Source organism: Anopheles merus, chromosome 3L (assembly GCF_017562075.2).
Source record: "Anopheles merus strain MAF chromosome 3L, AmerM5.1, whole genome shotgun sequence".
Lineage (NCBI taxonomy): Eukaryota > Metazoa > Arthropoda > Insecta > Diptera > Culicidae > Anopheles > Anopheles merus.
In genome coordinates this window covers 31,802,956-31,828,078 of record NC_054085.1, presented here as the reverse complement: position 1 = coordinate 31,828,078, position 25,123 = coordinate 31,802,956, and the positions used below count along the sequence as shown (strand labels likewise).

At 39.0% G+C, this 25,123-nt stretch overlaps 1 protein-coding gene across 5 annotated transcripts in view; it reads right to left on the bottom strand.

Annotated features, from left to right (window-relative positions):
- LOC121599226 overlaps positions 1-24,417 on the bottom strand; it is a 43,249-nt gene extending 18,832 nt beyond the window's left edge. The window contains exons 1-3 of one of the 5 annotated variants that reach the window (XM_041926872.1): positions 18,319-18,387; positions 17,818-18,215; positions 5,128-6,339 (exon numbers count right to left, since the gene is read on the bottom strand). In XM_041926872.1, the coding sequence (XP_041782806.1) occupies positions 5,128-5,218 (91 nt within the window). In that variant the 5' untranslated portion in view covers positions 5,219-6,339; positions 17,818-18,215; positions 18,319-18,387. The other 4 variants (XM_041926874.1, XM_041926875.1, XM_041926876.1 and 1 more) reach the window with 4 other exon arrangements.
- Between the last annotated feature and the right edge of the window lie 706 nt (positions 24,418-25,123).

Sequence of the window (25,123 nt, the reverse complement as noted above, 5' to 3'; positions counted from 1 at the left end):
TGTACGTAAACAGTTTTGATTCCAGCATAGTTTTGGAAAGCGCACCTATGGGAAACATCCAGCCAGCAATACTTTGTATGAATCATTATGGACACATTGCATATGAGCTTTACCAGCGCGCCAAACTGTCTGACGCTGTCGAGAGCGGCTCCAAAACGCCGCGAGATATTAGCCAACGTTTCAGCCATAGTTATTCGCACAAAAAAGCCCATGTCCTGCAAAATGGGCTTCCGTTGAATGCTGTGAAACTGTGTTGGACAGAATCCAGGTCACTATGGCAGCAGCATAACTCAGCATAATTTCCTCATTCCAATTGGATCCACAGTGCGTGTGAGAGCAGTACAGCAGCCTACTGTGGGGTGATTAAATGTATCATTGTACTAAGAAAAAGGAAACTCCAAACAAACACACACACACAAGTTTAACTGGCTTTCTTATTGTCTGGCTCCTCCAGGCCACAGATACAATGCCGCGGCATCAATAAACATTCCCGGCGCCAGGATGGCACCGACCGGGCGGTACTGTCATGCCGTCATGCGTCTATAAATGTGGTGTGCATGATTCGCAGTGCCGTGTGCCGGTTGGGAAGAGATTTCTTGAGCTTTTTCGCCATCCCCTGCGCCCAAAGCGAAATTATGGCAAAACCCCAGAACCAGACAGTCAGCATGGCGCCGTCGCGCGCTGACAGTGGCGAAGGCCTCGTAAAAGCATCAGCATCAGAGACAACTATCGTCGTTTTGCTGACAATTTGCGAATGAGATGGCATAAATTAGGATTTGCTATCCGGGCGAGCGGTTTAGTTCGGGTTTGGCGACGCGCTAGATTAGCTTATGCATTCGCCCTGAAGCACATTATCCAATCTCGGCGCGTCGTTTTTTTTTCTTCATTTCTCTCCGAAAGCATTTCATAATCTGAGCTCATTTGTCTGCTTTTTGTGGGGTTGAAGATTGAAAGCACGGTGGGAAGGGAGGAGATGGGAGGAAACGGATGAACTTGGAAAACCATTTGCTGCCGCCAAATGGGAAGATGAATGATGCGGTATGTATTGTTTATTGCTTGCATGGTTGATTGGCCCGGGAAACAGTCGGGCTAAATACCAAGGGCTAGACTTACATGGTTTTTCAGGGGTGATCATGCTTGTGGGATACTTTCATGACTCTTACCAACACGAAATGAGCTTTATGAGAAAGGAATTGGACTCTATAGTACCCTTTTCGGACAAATATAATAGGAATTTTCAATGAGTCTGTCCAAAAAGGATGCCGTGAAGGATCCAATTCCCATAATATAAACTTTAATTAAGACTGAGTTGAGAAAGTATCCTACAGCTCAAGAGCACCCATGAAATGTAGTTTTCCAAAGCATCAATTTTTGACATAGTGCATCAAGTTTTGTCACTAAGACATCAGTTTTTGAATGTAAGTCAATTGTTTTTATTTATAAAGTTTGAATGATTTAATTTCAACTCCATTTTATTACATTATATTTTTTCTGTTATGGCCATTTTAGAACTTAATGGAATGAAAAAAAAACGTTTCTTTCCAAAAATGTTTTCATGTATTTTCAGGTGAAAAAGATGAGTTGAAAATTGTATACATTTTAATAAGATTTCTCACCAAACAAAATCAAATTACGCGATTTTTGTTATGTTTTTGTACTGTAAAATTATGGTAATCATTAAATCTGCTCAACAAAATTTGTACATTAATCATTAGAAATCATTAGAGCAAAAAGAAAATTTTGACAAAAATTCGAGCGTTTGAATCAAAATTTGCGTTTGAAACCTCAGAGGAAAATATTGATGGACACTGTCGTAGGTGCGGAAGTCATTCCAATGAGAGCCTAATATTTATATTTTTAAGGCTCAAAACCACCAAAAAAGCTATTTAAACGACAACCGAGCAATTTCCGCGAGCAATTTACAAAACCCAATGAACTGATCAAACATCTTACCCGATACCAAACGCAACCTGATAGCCTAAGAAACCCCGCAGGATAAGAGTTAAAAGAGGAATCAATTTCAAAATGAAACGACCAAAACCAAAGCCAAAACAAAGCCACCGCCGGTGGGAAGCAAGGTACACAAGCGAACCGAACAATTTATTTCCTATATCGTGCGTGCCGGTGTGTACCATCGTGCAGTAGACAGTTTCTCATACGGGAAAATGATTCACTGTCTGGTGAACCGGAAACACGCTCCCCTTTCCCTTTCATCTAGTCAAAACCCAGATTTCCCACCGGAGCTTACCGTACAGCGAGGAAGGAGGGCTGAACCTGCTCTGAACCCCTGCTTCCCCTTCAACAATCCTAACACCTGCGACAAAACAACACACGGCCGGGCGGGGAAAGCGAGAAAAGGAAAATGCTGTTTTCAAATAACATGTCCCATTGAAGTAATCCCGCGGGAGTATGTGTGTGTGTGTGTGATTGTGTGTATTCGCTATTGTTTTGCGTTAACTGCACGTGAAAAAACCGAAAGCAGATCTATCTTTTGATGATATATCTGATCTGTTTTTTTTGCTCTTCTTGTCACGCTGCTCTATTTTCTGCAGTCCTTGTCGTCCGTAACACCGCTGGGAAGCAGAACAAACAGACGACAACAATGGCCCGGGTAAGCGAATGAGGTCATGCAGAAAACAACAACCGGCAGCAGGGAATGTTTAATAACTACAGCTACATGTGTGTGCAGGGTTTTGTTGTCGGCTAGGAATGTGTTGTCGTTTGTTCGTTTTCCACTGCTAAAAAGAGGAATGGTACTTTCACGGCACGCCACGGTACGATGGAATTCATTGATTACAATTGAGATTTAACTTTGATTCGTTTTCTTTTTTGTGCCTTTTGTATGGGGATTATGTAAATGTGTTTTTGCACGTGTTAATGATTTCATTTGTTGCACGTGTTTGTTGCTGTGTCTAACTGAAGCGGCTCATAGCAGAACAGTAAAGTTCTAGCACAACGATCCGTTTGAAATTTGCACCGATGACAGCCAGTGACAAAAATATTATTAACGGTAATCAACGATTAATTCAATTCGATTGATCACGATGCCATAATCACGCTGTACGTCTTAGAAGCTGTAAATTAGGTTATGAAATTCTGCAAATTGTCCCATAGCACCACAATTTGACAACAACCGAGTGGCGATAGGCGGAAAGCGACCTTCACACATTGAAGGCAAAAACAGATTATATTCCTATTGTGTATATTGCTTTGATTTTTGCAGCAGCATTCTATTTGGGTTGTGTGTTTGGGTGTATCTTTTTGAGCAATAAACATATTTTTTCCTCGAATTTACTCAGTTTCTGGAAATCATTTAATGGCAACGTTCGTCTTTTCCATTATTTTTGAACAATTTAAACGATTTGTTTCTTTTATTATTTTGGGAGACATATCATTATATCAAAATTTTCAATTTTTATATTCTTCTTCTTCTTTGGCTCAACAACCGATGCCGGTCAAGGCCTGCCAACACACTTGTGGGGTTGGCTTTCAGTGACTTATTGATTTTCCCCCCATAGCAGGATAGTCAGTCCTACGTATGGCGGCACGGTCTATTTGGGGCTTGAACCCATGACGGGCATGTTGTTAAGTCGTACGAGTTGACGACTGTACCATGAGACCGGCTAGAATTTTTATATAAAATACCATATAAAATCATTTTATTTATCTCAAATGTAAATAAACTCTCTACCATGCCTTTATCACAACGCCTTCCTCTCCCCTAACCTTACCTCACTCCCTAAACAGCGAACAAAGATTGATTGTCATAAATGGCATAAAATTGACTTTTAGTGTAATTTAACCCAGACCCCAACTCTGCCTCTCCCAATGCATCACGCACCATCACCGCTCACAAAGTTTTAAAATTTAATTTATCTCCCCGCTGCAAGCTGCTAACGAATTCCGCTTGTCAACCCGCCCGTTTGGATGAAATTAATTTCAGCAAACGAGTAACAAATGAGCTATCAATCGATGCCTACGCTACCAAAAATCGAATCACCCGACCATGCCCTACATCCCACTGTGCCGTTCATGTGCCGTTGCGTGTAAAACAACCGAACGCAAGCGAGCAGCCCTCCGTGTGCGATAAGATCAACCTCCCAAACCTGTGTGGAGGGTGGAATGGAACGCCGCCCGAAAACGTGCAAAGAATATATCGTGTGCCAGCTCCCCAAGCACACGCGTCTTTTAAAATCGATCCATCACCCCAACCTTTACACCCTGTTACACACCGGTTATCGAGCGCGGTTTTCCTTTACCATTCCAGCAACACCATCCACACCAGTCGCCGGTGTAGGCTGATACTGAGCGATGATACCACCTCGAAGATTTGGGGGCTTCGGAGCGAAAGTTTGCAAAAGTTAAATTATTTTGCAATTCTAATTTCCGTGCTATGGCGAAGGAAAAATGAGAACGAGCTTTATCTCTTTGATGAGGGGGGTAATGGGGGGGGGGGGTAGGCTTTCTGCCGCAAGGAAATTTGGAAGGGAAAATATTAATCAATGCACGGTTATTGAAAGTTAAGATCGATTGTTCGATTAATTTTATCAGATCGACGTTTTATGCATTGTATCAAGCGATTTTTAGACAAAAATTGCTGCGAAAGACTATAAAGTAGAAAAAGAACATATTTTACAAAACCTTTAAAAAAACATAATCTTCCGGCAAACGACAAATCAGACATACTGTCAATAAATAGGAGCACGTTTGCCAGCTGCGCGCTCGAAACGGTACGCTCGTATTTTTATGTTCACACTTTTAAATCCAGATTGATGGGTGCCGCGCTGATTCCGCTGAGCCTTTCCGGTACAATATATCACGATTAATTGGTTCTCGCAATCTGTCGGTGTGTCTGTGTCACACCAATCGTTCGCTTTTCAATTTCAAAACGACAGACGAATGTATAAGCGCAACAAAAAAAGACGCGAAGCATTCAAGCCTGATTTGTATTGATTGTGGTATTTGGTAAATTGTGATTGTGATATATAAAAGAAAACTAATTTCAATTCATTAAAAGTATGTAAGTAATTACTCTGAAACTCAATGAAGCCTGTATCATTTATGCACTTAAAATATTGATGATCATTAGCCCCTTAAAAACTGTTTCTGGAACCTCCAGCTACAAACCTTTCACTATCAGCATCACGAGCATCACGGTAATCGTAGCTCCTCTCATGCTTCGCCTCGCGTACACTGTAGCAGCTTGCCGTATCTCCATCGAGAATGGTTTGCTCTTTTGCTTTGCTTTACTCCAAACCAAACGATCACACTTTTCTAAATCACTCTCTTACACACCTCATTTACACACTCGTTACCCACGGTAGAAACCCACCTCCCCAGCACCGACCAGAGCTGCCGGCGGTATGATCTCGTTCTGGGCAAAGCATTCCACATCCACAAACACACTCACACATGTACACTACCGCTCTGCTCAGTGATTAACCTTTTCCATCCATCCATCCATCCAGCCGGTGGCACTTTCCATTCGAACAACGGTTTGGCCTTTTGTCGCGTAAAATATTTAAACGCACTCTGCCCGAATCTCTTCCGTAATCTATTTTCCACACATTATTCTCATCAGCACCATCATCACCGGGGACCTGTGTTAGCAACGGCACATTTAGAAGCATGCGGCGGGGTTAAGCTAATGGGCATGAGCAAATGCCGGGTTTAAGTTTACTCATCCTCCTTACTCGAACACTGGCGCTTATTTGGCACAAGAATTACTTGATTTCAATGTGGTTGTTTTTTCTTTCTCAAGGTTTTAAATGCTTGTTTTCACCACTCCACGACGACTTGCTTCCCATATTTATGTCACAGGCGACTGTGCTTACACGTTTCAACACGAACACCACCATCCGTTCGGGATGAGCTCCTGACTAGAACTGGCTGTGGGCGCGTGCACACTCTTTCCAGCAACACTCGCGCACGACGCTAATCAGCTGTTCGTGTCGCCGAACGGCCGAACGCTGACCGAGCCTGCCCGAGCAGTGTGTGTGCTACACCAGACCGATGTGCTTCGGGAAATTCGTGGCGCGTTTTTGGGAATGTCCCACCATGAATGAATGTCCTTAACCTATTTGTTTGTAACACACACAAAAATACAACAGTCCTCGGATGTGTGTGCACACCGAGTGTGGGGGTTCACGATGGTTGGTACGACGTTTATGTTACGCTGTTATCTATGTTGCTCGCATGCTATGCATTTCCGGAATGATTCTGCATCCGTTTTTAGTCGAGAAAAAAACACTGGTGCAAAACGTAAGCGAGAAATTTAATCAGAAATGTGTAGTTTTATCTACAGTTTGCTTTCAGGGATAGCATGCATTTGGCACCGATCTGGAATGAGAAAAATGGTAAAAGAAATTGTAATTATAAATCGTGTGCTTGAGCGGGTTTTAAATAGCAAATAGTCGCAACTTCTGACGGTTAAAAGAGACAACATTTTCTTTAAAGGAAAACTGTATTACATTTTTAAAAGTAATTTTAATGATTAAAATTTATTTTAACGAAGTTAGTAGAGTTATTAATTTAATTATAAAAAATCTTATTCATAATATTTTTGCAATATTTTTAATTAAATTATTCCAATTAACGTATCAAACCGAAATATTTTTTTTTATAAAGGCTATCCGACGTTGTATGCATTTGTTCAAGGAGTACCGGGCGCCTCCATCATAAATTATTCAATTTACTCCATGAATATAATCTGGATGAAGGCAGTATGTAATCTTTATGTAATCTTTATGTAATCAAAAAATGGTAGTAAAAGCATATTCAACGTAAAAGTAAATAAAAGTACAAATTATTCGGTATCAATAAATACAGGAATGCTGGAAAAAAAAGAAGTTAAATATCGACTCGCTTTAAAGGAAATGTAGAGCAGAATGCACTGCACCGCTAACAGTACAATGCTACAGAAATACATCTCTCTTTGCAAAAAAAAATAGTAAACGTAACTGTAGGATATAGTTTTTTTTTCAAACCCTTTGATCGCCGGTTCAAAGTGCATCAACAGAATGAACACTAACTGTAAATAAATTAAGCGTAACAATTTAATACGAATCAGCACAATCATCCTGGTTCTCACATTTTCCGAACCTTCACACTCGTTAATTATGCTGTGACTAATGTAGTTTGTTTTCCGTGTCTACCATTTACGGTAGTGTTTGGCAAATACAAACCGAATACCAAACATTTGCCTATTAATTATGGAAATCAAAGACTAACTTACGCAACAAAAACTCAAACGATAAATCCCAATTCAGGTACAGGCAACTCATCAAATGTCAAAGAGAAAACTTAGCAACAATCTAACCACCGAACCACAGCTAAACACCTCGGCTCTCTCACTGGCTTTTCCCAGAACTGCCATCAGCCGGGGACGAGTGCCAGCTTACACAACGAACAAAGCGATGACAAAGTCGACTGCTTTGCGGTTTCGGAACAAAAAAAACTGTTGCTTCCATATCACGTGTGCATACCTCCGGGACACCCACACACACATACAAACATGTGAGAAGAGGGGTGAAAGTTTCATGGCAACAGAAACAAGAAGAAAAGTTTGAGGGAAGCTCATCGTGACAAACCACTGCTCGACAACAGGATTGTTTTTTGTACTATTTTCGGTCGGACAATATTTTACTAGCTTGCTTTTCTATTCAACTATTCTCTTTCTCATCTTCCGCTTCTTCTTTTGTTGATTGTAATTGTAAGCATGATCCGCTGCGTTGTTTTCCGCAGTGAAGGCAAAAGTTTGGAATGACAAAACTCTGCCAGCAAAACGAGGCAGAGGCAAACGTGCAGCACCACAACACTCGGATGTTGCGGGAAATTCCGGCCACACACACACACCGGAAGGAAATTTTACGTCACACCAGCCATGAGATGATTCAGTGTTTAACGAGTTCCTACTGGAATGTCACAGGTTGCAAGGCAAACTTTCACTAGTGAAGTTGCTAAACAAAGCACGAAATTCTAAGTAAAGAGAAACAGAAAAGGCATTGTTTGCGTCGTGGAAACCCTGGGTCAACCAGATAATTATTATGGCATAATGTTTTATTTAAAGCTTTATGTATACAACCAAGATACCGATCTCTTATCTCACGCAGTGAGACGACCTCAATCTAATTCGAACACAATAAACCCACGAAAGCACGTTTTAAATCCCAAACCACAACGATGCTACCACGGGAAGCTTGTGAACGGACTGAAGCCATTCTGTCAATTTCGCCTTGTATTTGAATACCTTTCGCCTATTCCTTACCTGGTGTGTGATGTAGTTTTAATGAGTTTAGCTTTCAAAATGTCTTCCGGAGCAAACGGGAATAGCTTTGAGAAGGACGACTTGAATTATAACACACCCGTGCCGTGGTTTCAATTTATAAACGAAACCTTTAACACACACATATATATACACTCTTTCGCACACAGAAGCCAACACACGGTGGGCTGCGCCGAGCACGTGAACGGTTTTTCGTGTAGATTAAATTAAACAAATGTGAGTGTAATGTTTGTTTTTTGTGCGCGTCGGTGTTGGTTGGCACAACACTAAACATAAGATATCGATTAGCAATGCTTTTAGAGAACGATGCGATCGCAAATGCAGCCTCGGCTAGGCTGACCGACCTTAATCTATCCTGCCCTACATCTGGCATTGCAGGATGATGGCAATGTTCCAACAATGGCAACACGGTGAGCAGCAGATTAGAATGTTGGTTGTTGGTAGGAAAATGCAACGGCACCGACACCGGTAAGGGTAGGGCTAAGCTTCCGCTAAAGCCATCCCAGCTGAGGTCGAATAATGAATGTTGTTTGCATATCAGGAGGCCAGCGTGGCCGGAGTTGGCAATTTTCTGCTGTTACGAAAGCCTCCACAACATTGTTTTCTGTCTTGTTGAGTGTGATATATGGAAACTAATGAATTTAGCATTGGTTTTAGCAGTGCCGGTACGTGAAGCTGCTGTATTGTTTTCTTGAAGAGTTCAGGAACATGAGCTCTTTTTTAAATATTTTTGAAAAGATTCACACTTCAACCACTCCATGTTCAAATCATCAGTAATATTGATAAAGATATAAACAAAATAATTTTAATTTGAATAATTCTCAATGTCAAAAGGAAACTAAAATTTAATTTAATTTGTCTAAAACTGGTGGTAATTCAAATGAAAAGCGTATGATTTCTTCAAAAACTGATGAGATTACTAATGTTAATATGCTAAAATTGACCTTCGAGAAGAAAGCCCACGGTTTGGAATAAACATACCGTTTCTTCCTATTTCAAAAGCGACAAACTATGTGAAAGCTCCCAGACAAATTTCCCTCAACATTCCTTCTAGCACGTAGCAATACCAAAGACGTGTAAAATGATGTCCTCGCGGATGTGATCTTCATAAATACAGCACGACTGCTCTTTCCATCCCGTCCAAACCTCATCAAACAAACTGGTTGCATCGCACCTAACCCTAACCGCAACCGACATCACGACGTTTATTCCGATGCCGATGGCACGTATACGAATTTATTTTCAATTGTTTTGCATTTACCGGTACGTAGTGCCACGGGGTTTTTTTTACACGCAGGACAAAACATTTACACTCCAGTGCACACTTACACTGCCACGTGGGAACCTATTATGTGCAGCACTATGCCACTCTTTCCTCGGGGCCACGGGGCACAAATTTCCTTACGCGACCGTTAGAGACGGGGCGCGAAGTTTGTTGAAAATGAATCGATGTTATTTTTTATTCCATTCAACACTCGACACCCGCGGTGGAATGGTACGTGCACTGAATGCAGCTGCAGCACAATCATTAATGGCTCGTGCACCCGTGGACCTGAAGAAAAATACGAAGCATTTCATGCTAAAGTAACAGCATACCACAGCATCCACTTGTGGACATAGAGCTCAGTGCGGAGTGCAGTCTTTCAACAGCTCCACGCTGACGGTGTTTAGTTGGTGACGGGTACAACAATGTGTAAGGTAAAATGTGATTTTTTAAGGAATTTATTTTATATTTCTGGCACTAAATGATAAAAAATAGTTACGTAGATTGTTTTAAAATGTTTTAAGATGACTGAATTTGTAAGGAAAAATGTTTGTTTCGTGTTTTATGCAATAGCCAACTTTTAATGTAACTTCACATCACATCAAATTATTACAACTGTGTTTATCATTTCAAAACTTTTATAGAAAACGATGTCACCTTTTTTATAATATAATTAATTCACTTCTGTTGAAAGTTTTCGTTCGCTAGCATAACACAAACACGTTTATTTCTTTTTAGAAAACATCAACCCATGTGTCCAACACATCATCAGGTGAACGCTGGCAACAACCAGCGTAATGTGTTGGTGACAGTTAGGCGACACAACATACAGCATCAGGTTGAATGTTTGCTTTTAATTAAATGGTTTGTTATTAATGAAGCAACAATTGGGCGACCATTGCCCAATTGGTGCTTGTCCAACCTCCCCACGGCTAATTAACGAATTCTCTAATTAACGCTGCGCTTTTCTCGGAAACCATCTTGGGCGACATTGGGAGTGATTCACTTTTATGTGTGCTAATTTGAAGGGAGTTTTTACACTTTGTGAATAATTCAAATCTAAATTGAAACCAGGGATGTAGATGATTTAAAAAAAAAACTTTATGAAAAGAGACAACTTTATGAAGAGAAACAAAACAAATAATAATATAATGTGATTTCTGCCATTTCCACTGTTCCGCCTTAATCAGCCTTGATCTGCAGAACTACACTTTTAACACTTTAAAATCAGGTTTTTTTTTTAAATTTCATTCGCAGTATGGCAGAATTCACCAAAAATCCATTTGCAGTGTAACTGATTTCTCATTCTCCAATAATGAAAAATTGCGCAATGCTAATGGAAAGCGTGTGTAAATCCACTTACTTCAAACAAACAATACAAGCTTTATTAACACCTTCTAATTAGTGCCAACTGTAGTTGATCGTGCAGTTAGTGTCGCACAAAAAATCCAATTTGTGTGTGGGGTTTTACTGGTTTATTTCCCTTTTTTTTGTACTGCTGGCCAGCAGCACTTTGTGCGGTCATAAATCACAACCTCTCCATTTGGGAGCAAAATGCCGGCACAATGGATTTAAAATGCAAAATGAATGACGCATGACAAATGCATCGCACATAAATGAAAAATGTTTTTTTTTGTGTTCATTATAAACCTTCAGGCACTTTAATGTGGAAGGGAACAAGGGACAAAATGGACTTGTAAACTTTCATTAAATAACTTAAAACGTAAACTAAAAGTACATTATTTGGTTTCATCCTTAACACGTTAGTAATAGCAAAATTGAAATTTTATTCCATTATTTGCTAAAAATTATTCGGTTGTGAAGCACGATGGTGCTCATCAAACATTGTATTTGATGCTTTTCGACAGTTCAAAGTCGTTTTACGCGCGTACATTTATTAATAATGCAGGTGACCATTTTCGCCCCACCTTACCATTTTTACACCGCGTTTCCCTACCTCTCATAATGGCAAACGAGCATTCATAATTAGCAGGATTATTTATTTTTTGATAGCAAACTAGTAAGTTTTGTGTTGAATCAGCAGATCTTCTGGATATATTAAGGCATTAAGAGATCATTTAGAATGTTATTGACCCTTTGACGTCCGGCGACATCACAGTGGTGTGCAACGCAAGCTATCACTTCGCTGCAATGATCACTGCAGGACAGTTCTTCGGCGTGCCTTGCTACTGCTAATAATTAATTCTGTTTACAACAATTCATTTATTGCATTATTGTATCTAGACCTGAACATATTACTACGATATGGCAGAAGAGTAACTACTAGCAAGACGAGTCAATCGGGGCGATTCGTGCAGTTAATAAATCAGTGTAAATATTTCCTGTTAGAAAAGTTGGTAGCAGAACACTTATCTGATTAAAAAAAACATCTTTCAACAATTCATATACCATCGTTTTATAACCCACACATTATTGTATTCTGCTAATTTGTATTTTTGTAATTAGTCTTTTCGGTACAATTTTATTCACAATAGATCCATCGTGATAATTCTATCACATTATATATTCAAAGTTCGTTCCGTGCTTTTTTTAGCACATGTCTAAATTAACAGTCATTTATCGGGCCACTGGATTTACATAATTGATTACGGTATCGATTAAGGCACTAGGGGACGACACTCCGAGCCGAGAACCACACGCAATTAGTTGGCGCAATTTAGTCACTTGTCTTTGCCGGACTCGAAACAGATTAACATGCAATCAATTTTGAGCAAACAGTTTTGCATACCAATGAATGGCTTTGGTTTTCGACGTACTTTTTTATTCTAAATAATGTGAAAAATACAGTTAAAATCAATAAAATTGTTTATTTATCTAAATAATTAAGTGCCTCGGCTAAGCATTCTAAATTCATACAGGTTTTTAGTCATACTTCATAAGAGTTATTGCAGCTATTATTTCATTTATGTTAAGACAGACCTAAGAACTATGTAATAACAATCTTAATGTAAACACCTACTACCAGACTCAAATTATAATCTTCAAATGTTTCTGCCTGTGCATTATCTAACGATTCACCGTAACGAACACCTTGCAAAGCACCCTGTTGCTTTCAATTCAAACAGACGCATGCTGCATTGAGCAAAAACGAGTGGTACAACAAAAATAATTTACAACAAAAAAGTAAACCCACAGGCCAAGTGTATTCGTGATAGTTATGAATGTTTGCCAGCAGCGTGGTGCGAAATAATGGCAACCATGGGATAATGAGGCAAGTAACCCAGGAGAAATGCTCACTGTTAACCAAAAGCATGCTGGTTCAAGGGAGCACAAAACAACATCGCCCCTATAGAACGATCTGAATGAGATTTGTGAAGTTCACAACAACGAGAAAAACGTAGACAAACAAGCATAAAAACATCAAGGAAACTGAAAGAAATACTGCAATCGGCTCCAATCAACACCAGCGTTTGTAAATTGGAAGAAGGACGTGTATTGCGTTAGGAAAAATATCACCTCAAACAACGACGAAAGTCGACTAAAGTCGTACGATGAAGACGGTTTGAAAGTCTTCACGTAGGTTGGAGATATCCTTAAACAAGACATTTTCCTTAAAAAAAGAGCATTGCTCATTTCTAATGCAAAAATGTAATTAAAATCACCCATCATTTGGCACAATGAAATTCGGCGTAAATACAACACGGACATGGCATAAGTCAGCTATTATCTAACGCCAGTAAATTGCAGCTGTATGAATGCATTTTGTGAGTTAAAAATGATAACCCTTCAAGAAACTACACCACACAATATTCATCATGTCAGCACCACCTAACCACTACGACCACAGCAGCAGCATAAAAAAATGAGCACGAACACGAATTTCATTACCCAAGTGCACTCTGCACACCCAGGCCAGGCCACCACAACCTGTTGCCATGTGGATGAGTAGGATACATCTTCATCACTAGCATCTTTTTTTTATCTCTCACCACCTCATTTTCATCACCATCGGTGTATTGCCCAGCATCGATCGGCCATGTTCTCTCCTGGGCCAGTTTTCCCACCTGGTGGTTGGTGATTGGTCGTTGCAAATAGTTGCGTCATCAAACGTTCAAAGCTATTTTTCATCCAGGTGGCTTAAACGTACATTTTTTTTGCTTCACATATCTATGCTTTTGTCGCGTGGAAGGAATATCAGTACACTTTTCATGACTATCTATATTTTAGTAATGCAGATATGGATGGCAGGAAATTCCCATTCAGGCGGGTTTTAATTGCCAATAATCCTTGAAACTCACATCGAAAACATCAAACTTCTTTTTTTTCGTATACCGTATTGCTTAAAAGCTTCCTCCATTGGTCGGTTTTTTAAGCCAAAAAAAACCAACAAGAATAAAGTGACAAGAGGATATTGATGCGTAAACTTCCAATAGAAACATGAAAGCAGAAGGTACAGAGTGATTCTGACCTCATCGGTATTTCCAAGTACACTTCTAAAAATGTTCATTTTCGATTTCTTTTTCATCACATTTCACCTAGCTGAATCGATCCCTGATTCAGCCAATCAATTCATGAAGTGGTAGTTGTTGAACGTCTGTTCTTGACCATGATTTTGTTTGAAGGATGACTGCTAGGAATTATTCGATTGCTGTCGTGAAGGAAGCAGCACTGTACTAGAAGAAAATGAATATATTTTAAAAGCAATTTATTTATGATATAATATTTCAACATAATATTGTGCATGATCATGTATGTACAAAATATGCCAAAAACTTGGTGTCTATTGACTGAGTTTATTGTACTATGTTACAGCGAAAGCTGGTTTAAACTAGCAAAACAAATGCTTTACTGCTTTTGAATCAGCAAGAGCCAGCTAATTTAATTCTCCATCGTACGTTTTACTCCATTCATCCTGCTTACTACTCTCAAGATTCGTTATAATCGCAATTATAATAAAAAAATAATTCGTTATAATGCGCAAAGCGTACATAGCACGAAAAGCGTATACGCCTCCAACCGTCCTTAGCAGACTATCACCTACCTCAAAAGACTATCGATGCTAGCAGCAGCTAGCTACGGACCAAAACATCCCAACCAACTTATCTCATTTCGTGGGCAACAGTTTGACAGCTTGGTAAAATTAATTAGTTCCTACCGAAAGTACTACAGCATCCGGTTCAGCAAAAGTGTAAGTCATTTGCGAACTACACAAAAAGCTCACCGCAACGACCGGCGGCGTGTAGCGGGAAATGAATATGCTCACCTTTTCGGCTTGAGAGAGCGTGTTGAGACCGTGGGGTGGCCGTGGCCGCCAAATCTAATAGCACAGCACAGCAGGGAGAGGCTCAGCAAGGCTCGAAAGTAAATAAATCGGTAAGCAAAATTACTTTCACTTCGTTCGTCTGTTTTTTTTTTTTTTGTTTGGTTTTGTTTTTAAAGGTTGAAGAATTTCATATATTATCTTTGCTCATTTGTTGAAATTTAAAGCAAAGGTAATACTATTAAAATGATTTGGCCTAAAAGAGAACATTTTCATATTTTGGATTTTTTATTATTGTAGCAGACAATTATTGTAGTTAGTAAAACTTTAACCTTTATTTAATGTTTAATTATGTGATCTATTAATCATGAATTAATTATGTAGATCTATACAGGGTTTTTCAGGGGTTTCAATAGTTGTGGGACACTTCCATGATTCTTTCTTATTGGAAGTGAAGTTCTGTGATGGAAATTGGACTCTATGGCACCCTTTTTCAGGCAGGCTCCTTGAAAATCCAACTAGATTTGTCCAACAAGTGTGCTATAGAGTCAAATTCCCATTACATTAAGTTCATTTCACGTAAGAAGGAGTCAATAAAGTGTCTCACATGTATGAGAACTCCTCGAAAACCCTGTAAAACCAAAACAAACCAAAACAAATTATTTCTTTTTTACTATGCTAGATATAAAACATAAATAATAGAATCGAAAAAGTGTTACAACAATATTAAATGTTTTAACAAAATAATTAATTTGATTTTCAAATCAAACAGATGGTGCAAAATGGATAATTATGGAGTACGAGAGTACAAAAATGCAATCCGTCCACAAACATAGGCATGATTTATCATTTCATTATATTCCACTTATTGTCATGTTTCTGGCTGTCAACTACAGCTGCTTCATTTAGCATGTATTTTGCCTCTCTCTCTCTCTCTCAATCATAAATGATACAAACTGGTCCAACTTCTGACCACACATACCATAGCGTTATAGCACAAATCCGAATATAATTTGATCTTTTGTTCTATTAGTCAATTGACTTGTTGGTTGGTTTGCTTGCATTGCTCTGGCACCTAACACTTGCATACAATATAATATTTCTATAGTAAGCATACTTCTATGCATAATATTTCACAATTCTTTTCCCTCTTGAATACTCAAATAAATCGTATGAATCTTTTTTTTTAAACTCAGATCTAAAGATGATCTCCATTTCGAATATACGGTCCTTCTTCGGCCGGTGCCAATATGTCTTTGGATGCTGTAAATATTTCCATGGCGCCAGACAGTTATATGTAGGCCGTCGAGAAAACCCCAACACTGAACTTTGGCCTACTTTAAATGCGATGGATTTTGTTCGCTTTGGACACGGTCCAAATCATGACATCAGCCAACTCATGTTTTATGCCTCTAATAAAAACCAGCACATTCACATACTTCCATTTTTGGATGAAATAAAAACACAACTATAAAGTGACTCTTATATCTTTTGATATACATTTAAATTGATCACACCACAGAAAGTAGACTTTTAGATGCTTGCATTGCTGAGACAACTGTGCTAATGGTTTGCAAATTGTGATTCTTTCTCCCGATAACATGCTTTATCATTCCGATAGATTCAGGAATTAAAAGCCATCATCATCGTTTTATAAACATCCTCATCAATGATTTTTTTTTTTTTGGTTTTATTTCGCTATGAAAAGATTGAATTACATTGAGCACTGCAGAAGCTTAATTACATGTTCAAAGTGTCTCTGTGAATACAACCATACAGACCGTGCATGCTCATTCCCATCAATGGCTGTATAGCATTACCAACGTTAAATGGTACACTACATATGTGCATGCCTTTCTGTTAATTCCACACCTTCCGTGATTGAAATCCCGTTAACATTGTTCTGTAAAAGTTGTGAAACGAGAAATAAATCCATGTGCCTTGTGCAAAAAAAACACACACACACTCACACACCCATCCAATACTATCAGGTAGGTTGATAATGAAGGCGAAAAAAAAAGAGCAGATAATATGCAAATAGCCGTCCACCGGATGCAACCTAACCGCCATTGAATTATTATGCAGAACCAGTAAATAAACGATTTTTAATCTGAAGAGCTACACTTAATTGCTGCACACGGATTGTGGTTTACTGTACAAAGTGTGTACTGCAGCAAACCGAGGGAGGAGGGATAAAAAAAACAATACTAAAAATGAGCACAAAAACAACCGCTCGGCTATTATGTTTCGCATCGGTTGATTGATTAAATTCCATTTTTCTATGGCTTGTTCAGGGGAAATATAAAATTTAAATGTCTAACAATAAAGTTATGGTGTATTGCGTCATGTAATTAATGTATTACATTTCAATGATTGCTCGTAGTGTTCACTGTTAAATATCTTGGAAACATCTTTTTTGCTGTTTAATTTGAATTTGTAATTATTTTTCAATCAAGTATAGCTTTACATTTTACATCCACACGTTGATTTCCTGGCAAATCTACTACTTTAACTGAAACAAAACAAACTCATATATCATGGACTCAAAGTGGTATATATTCTATCAAACCTTTTTCACTGACTGGAGCAACAGCTAAAAAGCAAACAATAAGAAAAATACACTCTCATGTAAAAACCATAAATCAACCACGCAAAAATCAACCCCCCCAAAAACCGGATCGGTCTATCAATGGGTGCCTTCCGTGCTCTATCAACCGTCGCAAAAGTTAGCTTTGATGTATCCGTAAATTCCTTCCCTTGCTTACGAAAAATGGATGGCATATTTACCTCCCGTGCCCCAATCGATGAATAATTTGTGATCAATTTTGATTCATTCGATCCATTTAATCATCGATTCAATCCCTCCCCCCCTGCTGTCCTCTTTCCCCCTCCCCTACGGGTCCCAGCCTGCTCAAAATAAACACATTTCATTGGGCATTACAGGCGGCTGAAAAGATGGATGCTTCAGCAGTAGTGGGCCACCCGATGACAAATAGGAGGCTGTATTTAATTTACAAAGACATTATAAATAACCCCACCATTTCTTACCTTGCGAGAGGATGCCGATAACGTTACATGCTACGATATTGAATAGATGTTCCTTCTGGGGGAAGGAATTGAGAAATTGTGTTTATGCTTAATGTTGACGTAGGCAACAGTTCAAATTCACATTTCCCTCAGTTCATTCCATTCCAATTGCAATCGATTGGGTTGTGTCGTAAAACATCCAATAACCGGTTTTACCGTTACAGCAGACGTACTTTGCTGATATCTTGCCAGGAGAGTGATGCCGCAATTAAATAGCACTTTTGTATTGTTTCGAAAGCAACTCAGCTTGCAACGGATATTGTTTTTTTTTTCGCTTTTTTAAATAGTTTGATATGAAAATCAGCTTTCATGTAATGAACAAACACGGCTATTACATTTCACATCCATTCTTCTTCCATCTGAAATACAACAAAAAACACTACATTTAAAGTCAGCAAAACCAAAAGAAACCTTTTCCATAACATAAGATAGTAAACCTTCTTTTATTTTCACTAAATCAACCTTTTCCGCGAGCAATGTTATCACCATCTAACACTTAACTTTCCGCACATGTTGTCGGGCGGAAAACACGTCTACAACTGACAAACAAAAACACTCAAATTCATTCGAGCTCCTTCATTGATCAGCTGTTCGTGGATAAGCGCTTCGGAGTGTATTCATCGGTCGGCGTTCGGGAATAAGCTCGACCGTTGCTCGGAAGCTTTCCCTATCGAATGAACAGCTCTCGATCGAACAGTATCGTGGAGGTGGAGGTTGAGGCATTATTCACTACCGTTTCATGCATTAAAATGATATGGCATAGTTTATCGCTTCATATCCTAAGCTCACAAGCTCAGCACAAGCTGATTAGTTATTGAATACTGTATGCCACACCTATACATTTATTCAAAAAAACATATCAAGCTACGTAGTTCGAACCAGTTTTATATATACCCTTTGCTATTTTAACTGCAACAGCAACTTATCTTTATTTTAAAAAAGTTTTTTTTTCTGTGAACTGGAAACCCCTTTCAAAGTAATTACGTGTGAATGATATGAAAGCATCTGGCGTCCACTTTCAGCTTCCTACTTTAATGCTCCATGATTCCGGGGTTCTTCGGTACTAAAGAGTCTTTAAAATGCTTTGAACAAAATGGAGGTGTTCACACTATTGCTTCGTGATTACTTCATACTTCTTGTCATACTACCGTCCGGTCGATCGACGAAGCTAACAAATTGCATGCAGCTATTCGTACCCTACTCAAACCGAATGTCAGATTATACCATTAAAATCATTGCTGAAAAAAAAAACTATCATCCTTGCAGTCTGTTGCTGGTTAAAATTCAAGCGGAACATGTTTGTAACAAGCTGTTTGCTTGTATTTCAACAAATAACACACCAAATTATGAATTTTAGATATGCGGCATATCGTGCATATATGTACGAATGCATATATTATCATTACGCAAGCCAGCGAACAAACTCTAAAGTTGGAACGTTTTCCTTGCGTAAAATGTGCCACCACGAAACAGGAGGTTAGTTTTCGACGACAAACTTGCGATGTGCTATACCTCGCATAGGATTGGACTCTTAGGACTCTTAAGCAACCGGTACGGTAAGAATTGAGGCTCGAGATAAGTTTGAAACAGCTTCCTTACGAAAGGCCACTACCACCACAGGATGTCGTGTGCAGCCGGAAATTCATTTCGAAAACTTGCTCGTGTGTAGCTTCCTCTACAATGAGATAGAGAGGGAGAGAGAGACCCGGCGAGCTCCAATATGATCCAATTTGTCCCGTAACGTGCACATCCGAGCGCTAAACTTTTGCCAAAGATACTTTGCATCAACCTCCTGCAATCACACTCACCGGTACCATACACAAAAAGATTCACATCCGACCAAAATATGCTTGCGAATCACAGCATTGGGTATGGTACATTATTGTTTCACACCAGCGTGCACATGCAAATGGGTGACAACAGGTTGGGACACCGTTATGCAAACCAGTTCGGTCGGCATAATGCAAACAGCCAAACAACGCAGACAGGCTTTATTGAAAACTGGCACTGAAATTAGAGTGAGAATTCTTTGCCCGTGTAATCGTGCGAACATGTCAAGCGTGGTGAATGAAGTAAATGACCTGTTTTTTCGCTGTTTCATTTTATTATTTTATAATTTAAAATAAATAAAACTCATTGCCAAGAAGCAACAGTGAATCAAAATCATATAAAGCAGTGGTTTTCCACCTGTGGTCCGTGGCGTTAACAGACATGGTCCACGTTTTTTTTTTAAAGCTTATCCCCACAATCAGTATTAAATTTTCAACACTTATTTCATTAAAATATAAAATATCTTGACAAAACCAAAACACTTGCCGCGACGAAAATTTCGAATACAAAATTGTATCAACAGTGTGTTTCGATACTTGATGAAATAAGTAAATAGATTACTACATATTGGAAGTAAATGAATATTGGAAAAGTCAATGACGCACAATAGTTAAAATAACTTAATTATGTTTTTCTTGATTGCTCAAATGATATCTTATGCTCAATCCATCCTTATGCTGAAATAAACAATTAAAGCTAATGAATAAGATCTTGAAAAGTTGTTGCTCGACTCTCTTTCCCTCTTAGCTATTAAGCTGTCAATATATGTTTGTAATTGGCAGCAACAAACAATAAGATTCAAATTCAACTGTCCTGTGCAGAATGTTCAAGTGTACTGTAATGAAATTACATCTTCATATGCATATGATTTCCAACATCCAACAGCCAATTATTCCACAAGTTAAGAGCCCTTCCCGATTTCATATTGCTTTTTGGAGAGCCTTTGAATGTTAAGGATTCGGCAAACAATAACAATCACACGCAATGACACACTATAATCTTTACCAGGATGAGGAGAATGAAAAAGATAATTAAAATATTCAAAAGCTGGCTTCAATGTGTCAATTCGGAAAAAGCCATCAGAGTTCAGAGCTTCTTCTTGATTTAAAATAATTAAACATTTCAAACGGTTGCAGACTAATGTGCTAATTATCTCTGAAATTAATACTAAATGACAAAAACTTCTCGAATTCACACCTCACAAAAAACTTTCAAACACAGCGCATTCTCTACTAAAGCAACCCTTAGCAATGCACAATGCCGCAAACTTCTCCATTTTCTGCATCGTTCTATAAAATTCAATTATTATCACCCACTTAATGAAAATAGGAAACCAGACACCTTTTTCAACATTGTTCAGTAAGGGAATGTTGCATCACCAGCAGCAGGAAATGTTGTTCATGCTTCATCAGCAACAACACCAAACAGGGCGTGAGATGGTTTTACTGGGTACATTGCAAATTGTAACCTGACGGCGTCATCATCGAAGTTGATGCCAACAAAAGGTGCTTGTATATCAGTTTCTTGCAAACTACCGCAAGGAAACACAATTCATAGCAATGCCATCGAAACGGAAATATAAATCTACTTTCTGGATGGTTCTTATAAAAGATGGATAAACTTTAATGCATTGTAATTGAACCATCTTTAACAAGTGAAGTAATACGGTCTTGTTAGATCAATTCTCTTTCTCTTAATGAAAAGAGGAGCATCAGTATTGTTTTGATGGATGAAACTTTTGGTATTGTATTAAATTTAAATTGTTTTAAATAAAATACGCATTAGCGGATGGTTCTTACGGACTTCTTCAACAAAGGCAACTTTTGGATTCATGACAAATGGTTTCCTCTGGTAATGGAAAACATACAGCTATTGTATCCCATAATCAACAACTGATTATAGGTTCACCTCCTTCATCCACTTTAATCGTCACATTCTTTATTTGTGTCTGTATTTTGTATTAATTTTTGCGTCCTTTTCATTCCTCTCTTAAATATGACACAATAACCATTAGCATCGCCCGCATTTCATCGCTGGTATGAAACGCGCTCGATTAGCACATACAAGCTACATGCACCAGCCAGACTGCAGTTGGCGATGCAGTGGAATGCAAATGCGGCAAACCCCGGCATCCTCAACGCCTGTATGATGAAGCATTTCCATCCATGAGTTCTACAGCCGTGAACCATCTTACTCTGCCCGGCCAGTTTTTCACTAACCGTTCGCAAACCAGAGCAAGCGACCACACAGCAACACACCAACTTCATCACGGTAATGTACGGCGGCGCAGCTGGTCAAACGCTGGACGTCCTTTACGGAGTGAATATATGTGTGGGCATCGTTTTTTTTACCGTCGTACCTCTCGGTTTCAATTCGATTGATGGAGCAATTTCACGAAACGGTTTACGCTCTGGTATTGTTCGTGGTTGGTAGTAAATTTCCCGGTTGACAAAAACTAGCTGGCTCAAACGAGTCGTTGCATCAATTAAAGCGATGGTACCAATGCTTCGATTGTCACGAAACTAATCAACAAACAACCACGATGGAACGAATTGATTGAACGTATGTGTTTTTTTTTATTCTGCAAATGCACCTTCGAAAAAGCTATTTTTGATGTAAACTTTGCTAAGGGATGTGTTCCAACAGGCAGGTATCCATTTTTTGCAATTTATTTTTAATAGTCTGTATTTCGATTGATGCACAGAAAAACACGTGGGGCGAAAATCATAGTAAAATTCTACATGTATAGCATCATAATGACATAATGATTCACCTGTACGAACTGTTTCCATATAACCCCAAAAGAGGTTATAAAACGTTCCTAATAATAACATGCATACATCTCATGCTATCCTTTTCATCCGAAACAGCAAAGTATGATCACTTGCCACTGACTAGTAGGCTCTTGTCCGTTGTGCAATTAGCTCTCCTACCTGAGCGCCACTGAAGCAACCATTGCCAAGTGTCATTATTGAACAAACCGTTTTATGGTCAGTTACATTCAACTACCTGACAGCAACAGCACAATGTATCAATTCAGGCCATTGAAACAATGACAGTGGCCCAAATGAAACGGACACTCGCGGCTCGCCAAATCGAGAGCACTGATGTTGGCTTTTGTGACAGCAGCCGAGTGGTGTAAGCGTTGATGCAATTTTCCACCCAAATGCACCGTGATTCCGATTCAGTCGGACAGATGTCGCGCTCAAGTGCATGTGTGCCATGTTCCAGTAGCGACAAACGAATACATTTTCATGGTACGGTTGAGCGTCGCCAATTATCCTGAATTACCGGAACAATTATCCGGTATCTTGTACGACCGAAATCATTCAAACACAATTTCATGTTCTAATTTTTCTTGTCCAAATAATGCTCGAAATGTTCGAAAATTCAATCCAATCTCTGCGAAATTCCTCAAAATCCTTACCGGATACTATGTTTGATCAGGGCAAATATAAGCCAACAGCATACAGTTCAGCATTTCATTCGCTTTGCTACTATAGTAACTAGAAAAGAAGGCGAAATCGAGCTTTACACAAACTACTACTGCTCAAACTTCTGCAGCTAGAAGTACTATTGTAACTCTTTGACCACATGCTCTGTCGATGTCATAGCAATCGGAATAAATGGGTTTTTAGTGGCTGAGAGTAGAGTGAATCTGAACAGAACTCATACACAATCTACTCAAGAATATGTACCAAATGCCAAACGAAACTAGGGGGACGTTTGATTCCCGGGAATACATTCCCGATATGAAATGATATGCAAATTGCAGTATAGTTTTGTTTTTTTGCCCGTCAGTTACAAATTAACTAACAGCAAAAGGCACTTCCTTCACTCTCAAATGTATAATACTTCTGGATTAAATCATACATTATCTTACTTTAAGTTTCAAAGTCCGAAAATGTTCAATATGAAACCAATCACTGCACATCTACCGCTCCGCGTTTCTTTGTTCGTTTGGAATACTTTTAAGGTCTGTTGGTTACTTATTACTGTGCCTTTTCAAAATGTTATGTTTGGTTTGAACCAAACCAATGTAAAACTACTTACCATACTATACCCACATGACAATATTCTGTTATCCACTTGTATGTTCAGAGGTTTGCAAAATTGAACAAAAAACTTCTTAAAATACTCAAAAAAGTAGCACTGCCCGAAGATTCTAATCTCTTTGAGGGGAGGGACAAAAAGCACCAACAACGCATATCACACCGTTTCCACCAAACGAATATCATTCACCGTTCATTCACCGCACGGTTTATCTTTTCATTCGCTCGCTTCGTGCTCGCTGCGCTTCGTAAAATATTTACCAGCACACATTGCGCGTTTTTCTCCACTGCTTGCTCAAATAGCGCATTATTTTTCTCCCATTAGCACCATCTTCGCCCGGTGGGGTGGTATACAGCCCTTATTTTTTTGTAAATACACAAACACATAAACACTTTTTAACAATGCTTTATAAAGGATTTTCACACCGGCTTATAACACATTTGGTTGCCGGTTACGGCGAGGAGAATTATTTCAATCTGTGCACGATGCGCGCAGTATGCTTCTTGCCGAGAGGGGGCGCAAAAGCATTATACGAAACGAACAAAACTGAACGTGCAACGTAAGATGCACTGTAGCACAACTTTTCTGAATCATTATTTACGTTGACTGTTGTGCTGCTTTTTTGCCTTGAAGTAACATTCAATATAGAACCAACTGATCAAAACCCACCATCCTGAACGAGTTCACCAGAATGACTGACCGTAATAGAAGTGGAATTCATCCGTAAAACCTTCCCTAAACAGCTGTTCGTATAAACCGAATGAGCCCGAATACGACCAACTGCTGCATCTTTTATTTCGCTCGGACACAGTTCACGAGCAAAACCAGCCAGTTAAGCAGCCTAAAACGAAGCCTCTTTGTGTGAGCATTTTTTTAACCTAATGGTTTGAGTTTCTGCATGTGGTTTTATGTTTCAATTTTCTTTTTAAACCTTTTATTCATTTACAAAACATAACGTAGAAGTGAAAAATTAAAATCTGCGTAATAAATAATAATAAATTATTGCTCTTCCGAACCCTTTCCATTCCATTACACTTATGACTATAATGCCACTGAAAGCACTCATCATTTAATACAGAATAAACAATTCCTCACACATCTTCAGCCACGCTCACACGTGATTTGACAAATGCGCCACAAATGAAACGCTGGTGCGCAATTACGCGAATATAAATGATTATGATCTACAAGACTTATCACCAGCTTTTTCACCTTCTACGGTCGGTGTCGGCATGATGTAGATGTGAGCTGTTTTGAGCTTTCAATATCATATATCAACTGTTTATTGCCTTCAAGGAGATGTTTAAACCATTATCTTCAGACATGCATACGCATTTCTGTTGTGGCGATGAATCTTAAACTGCTAAGTACGATTTAATGATCC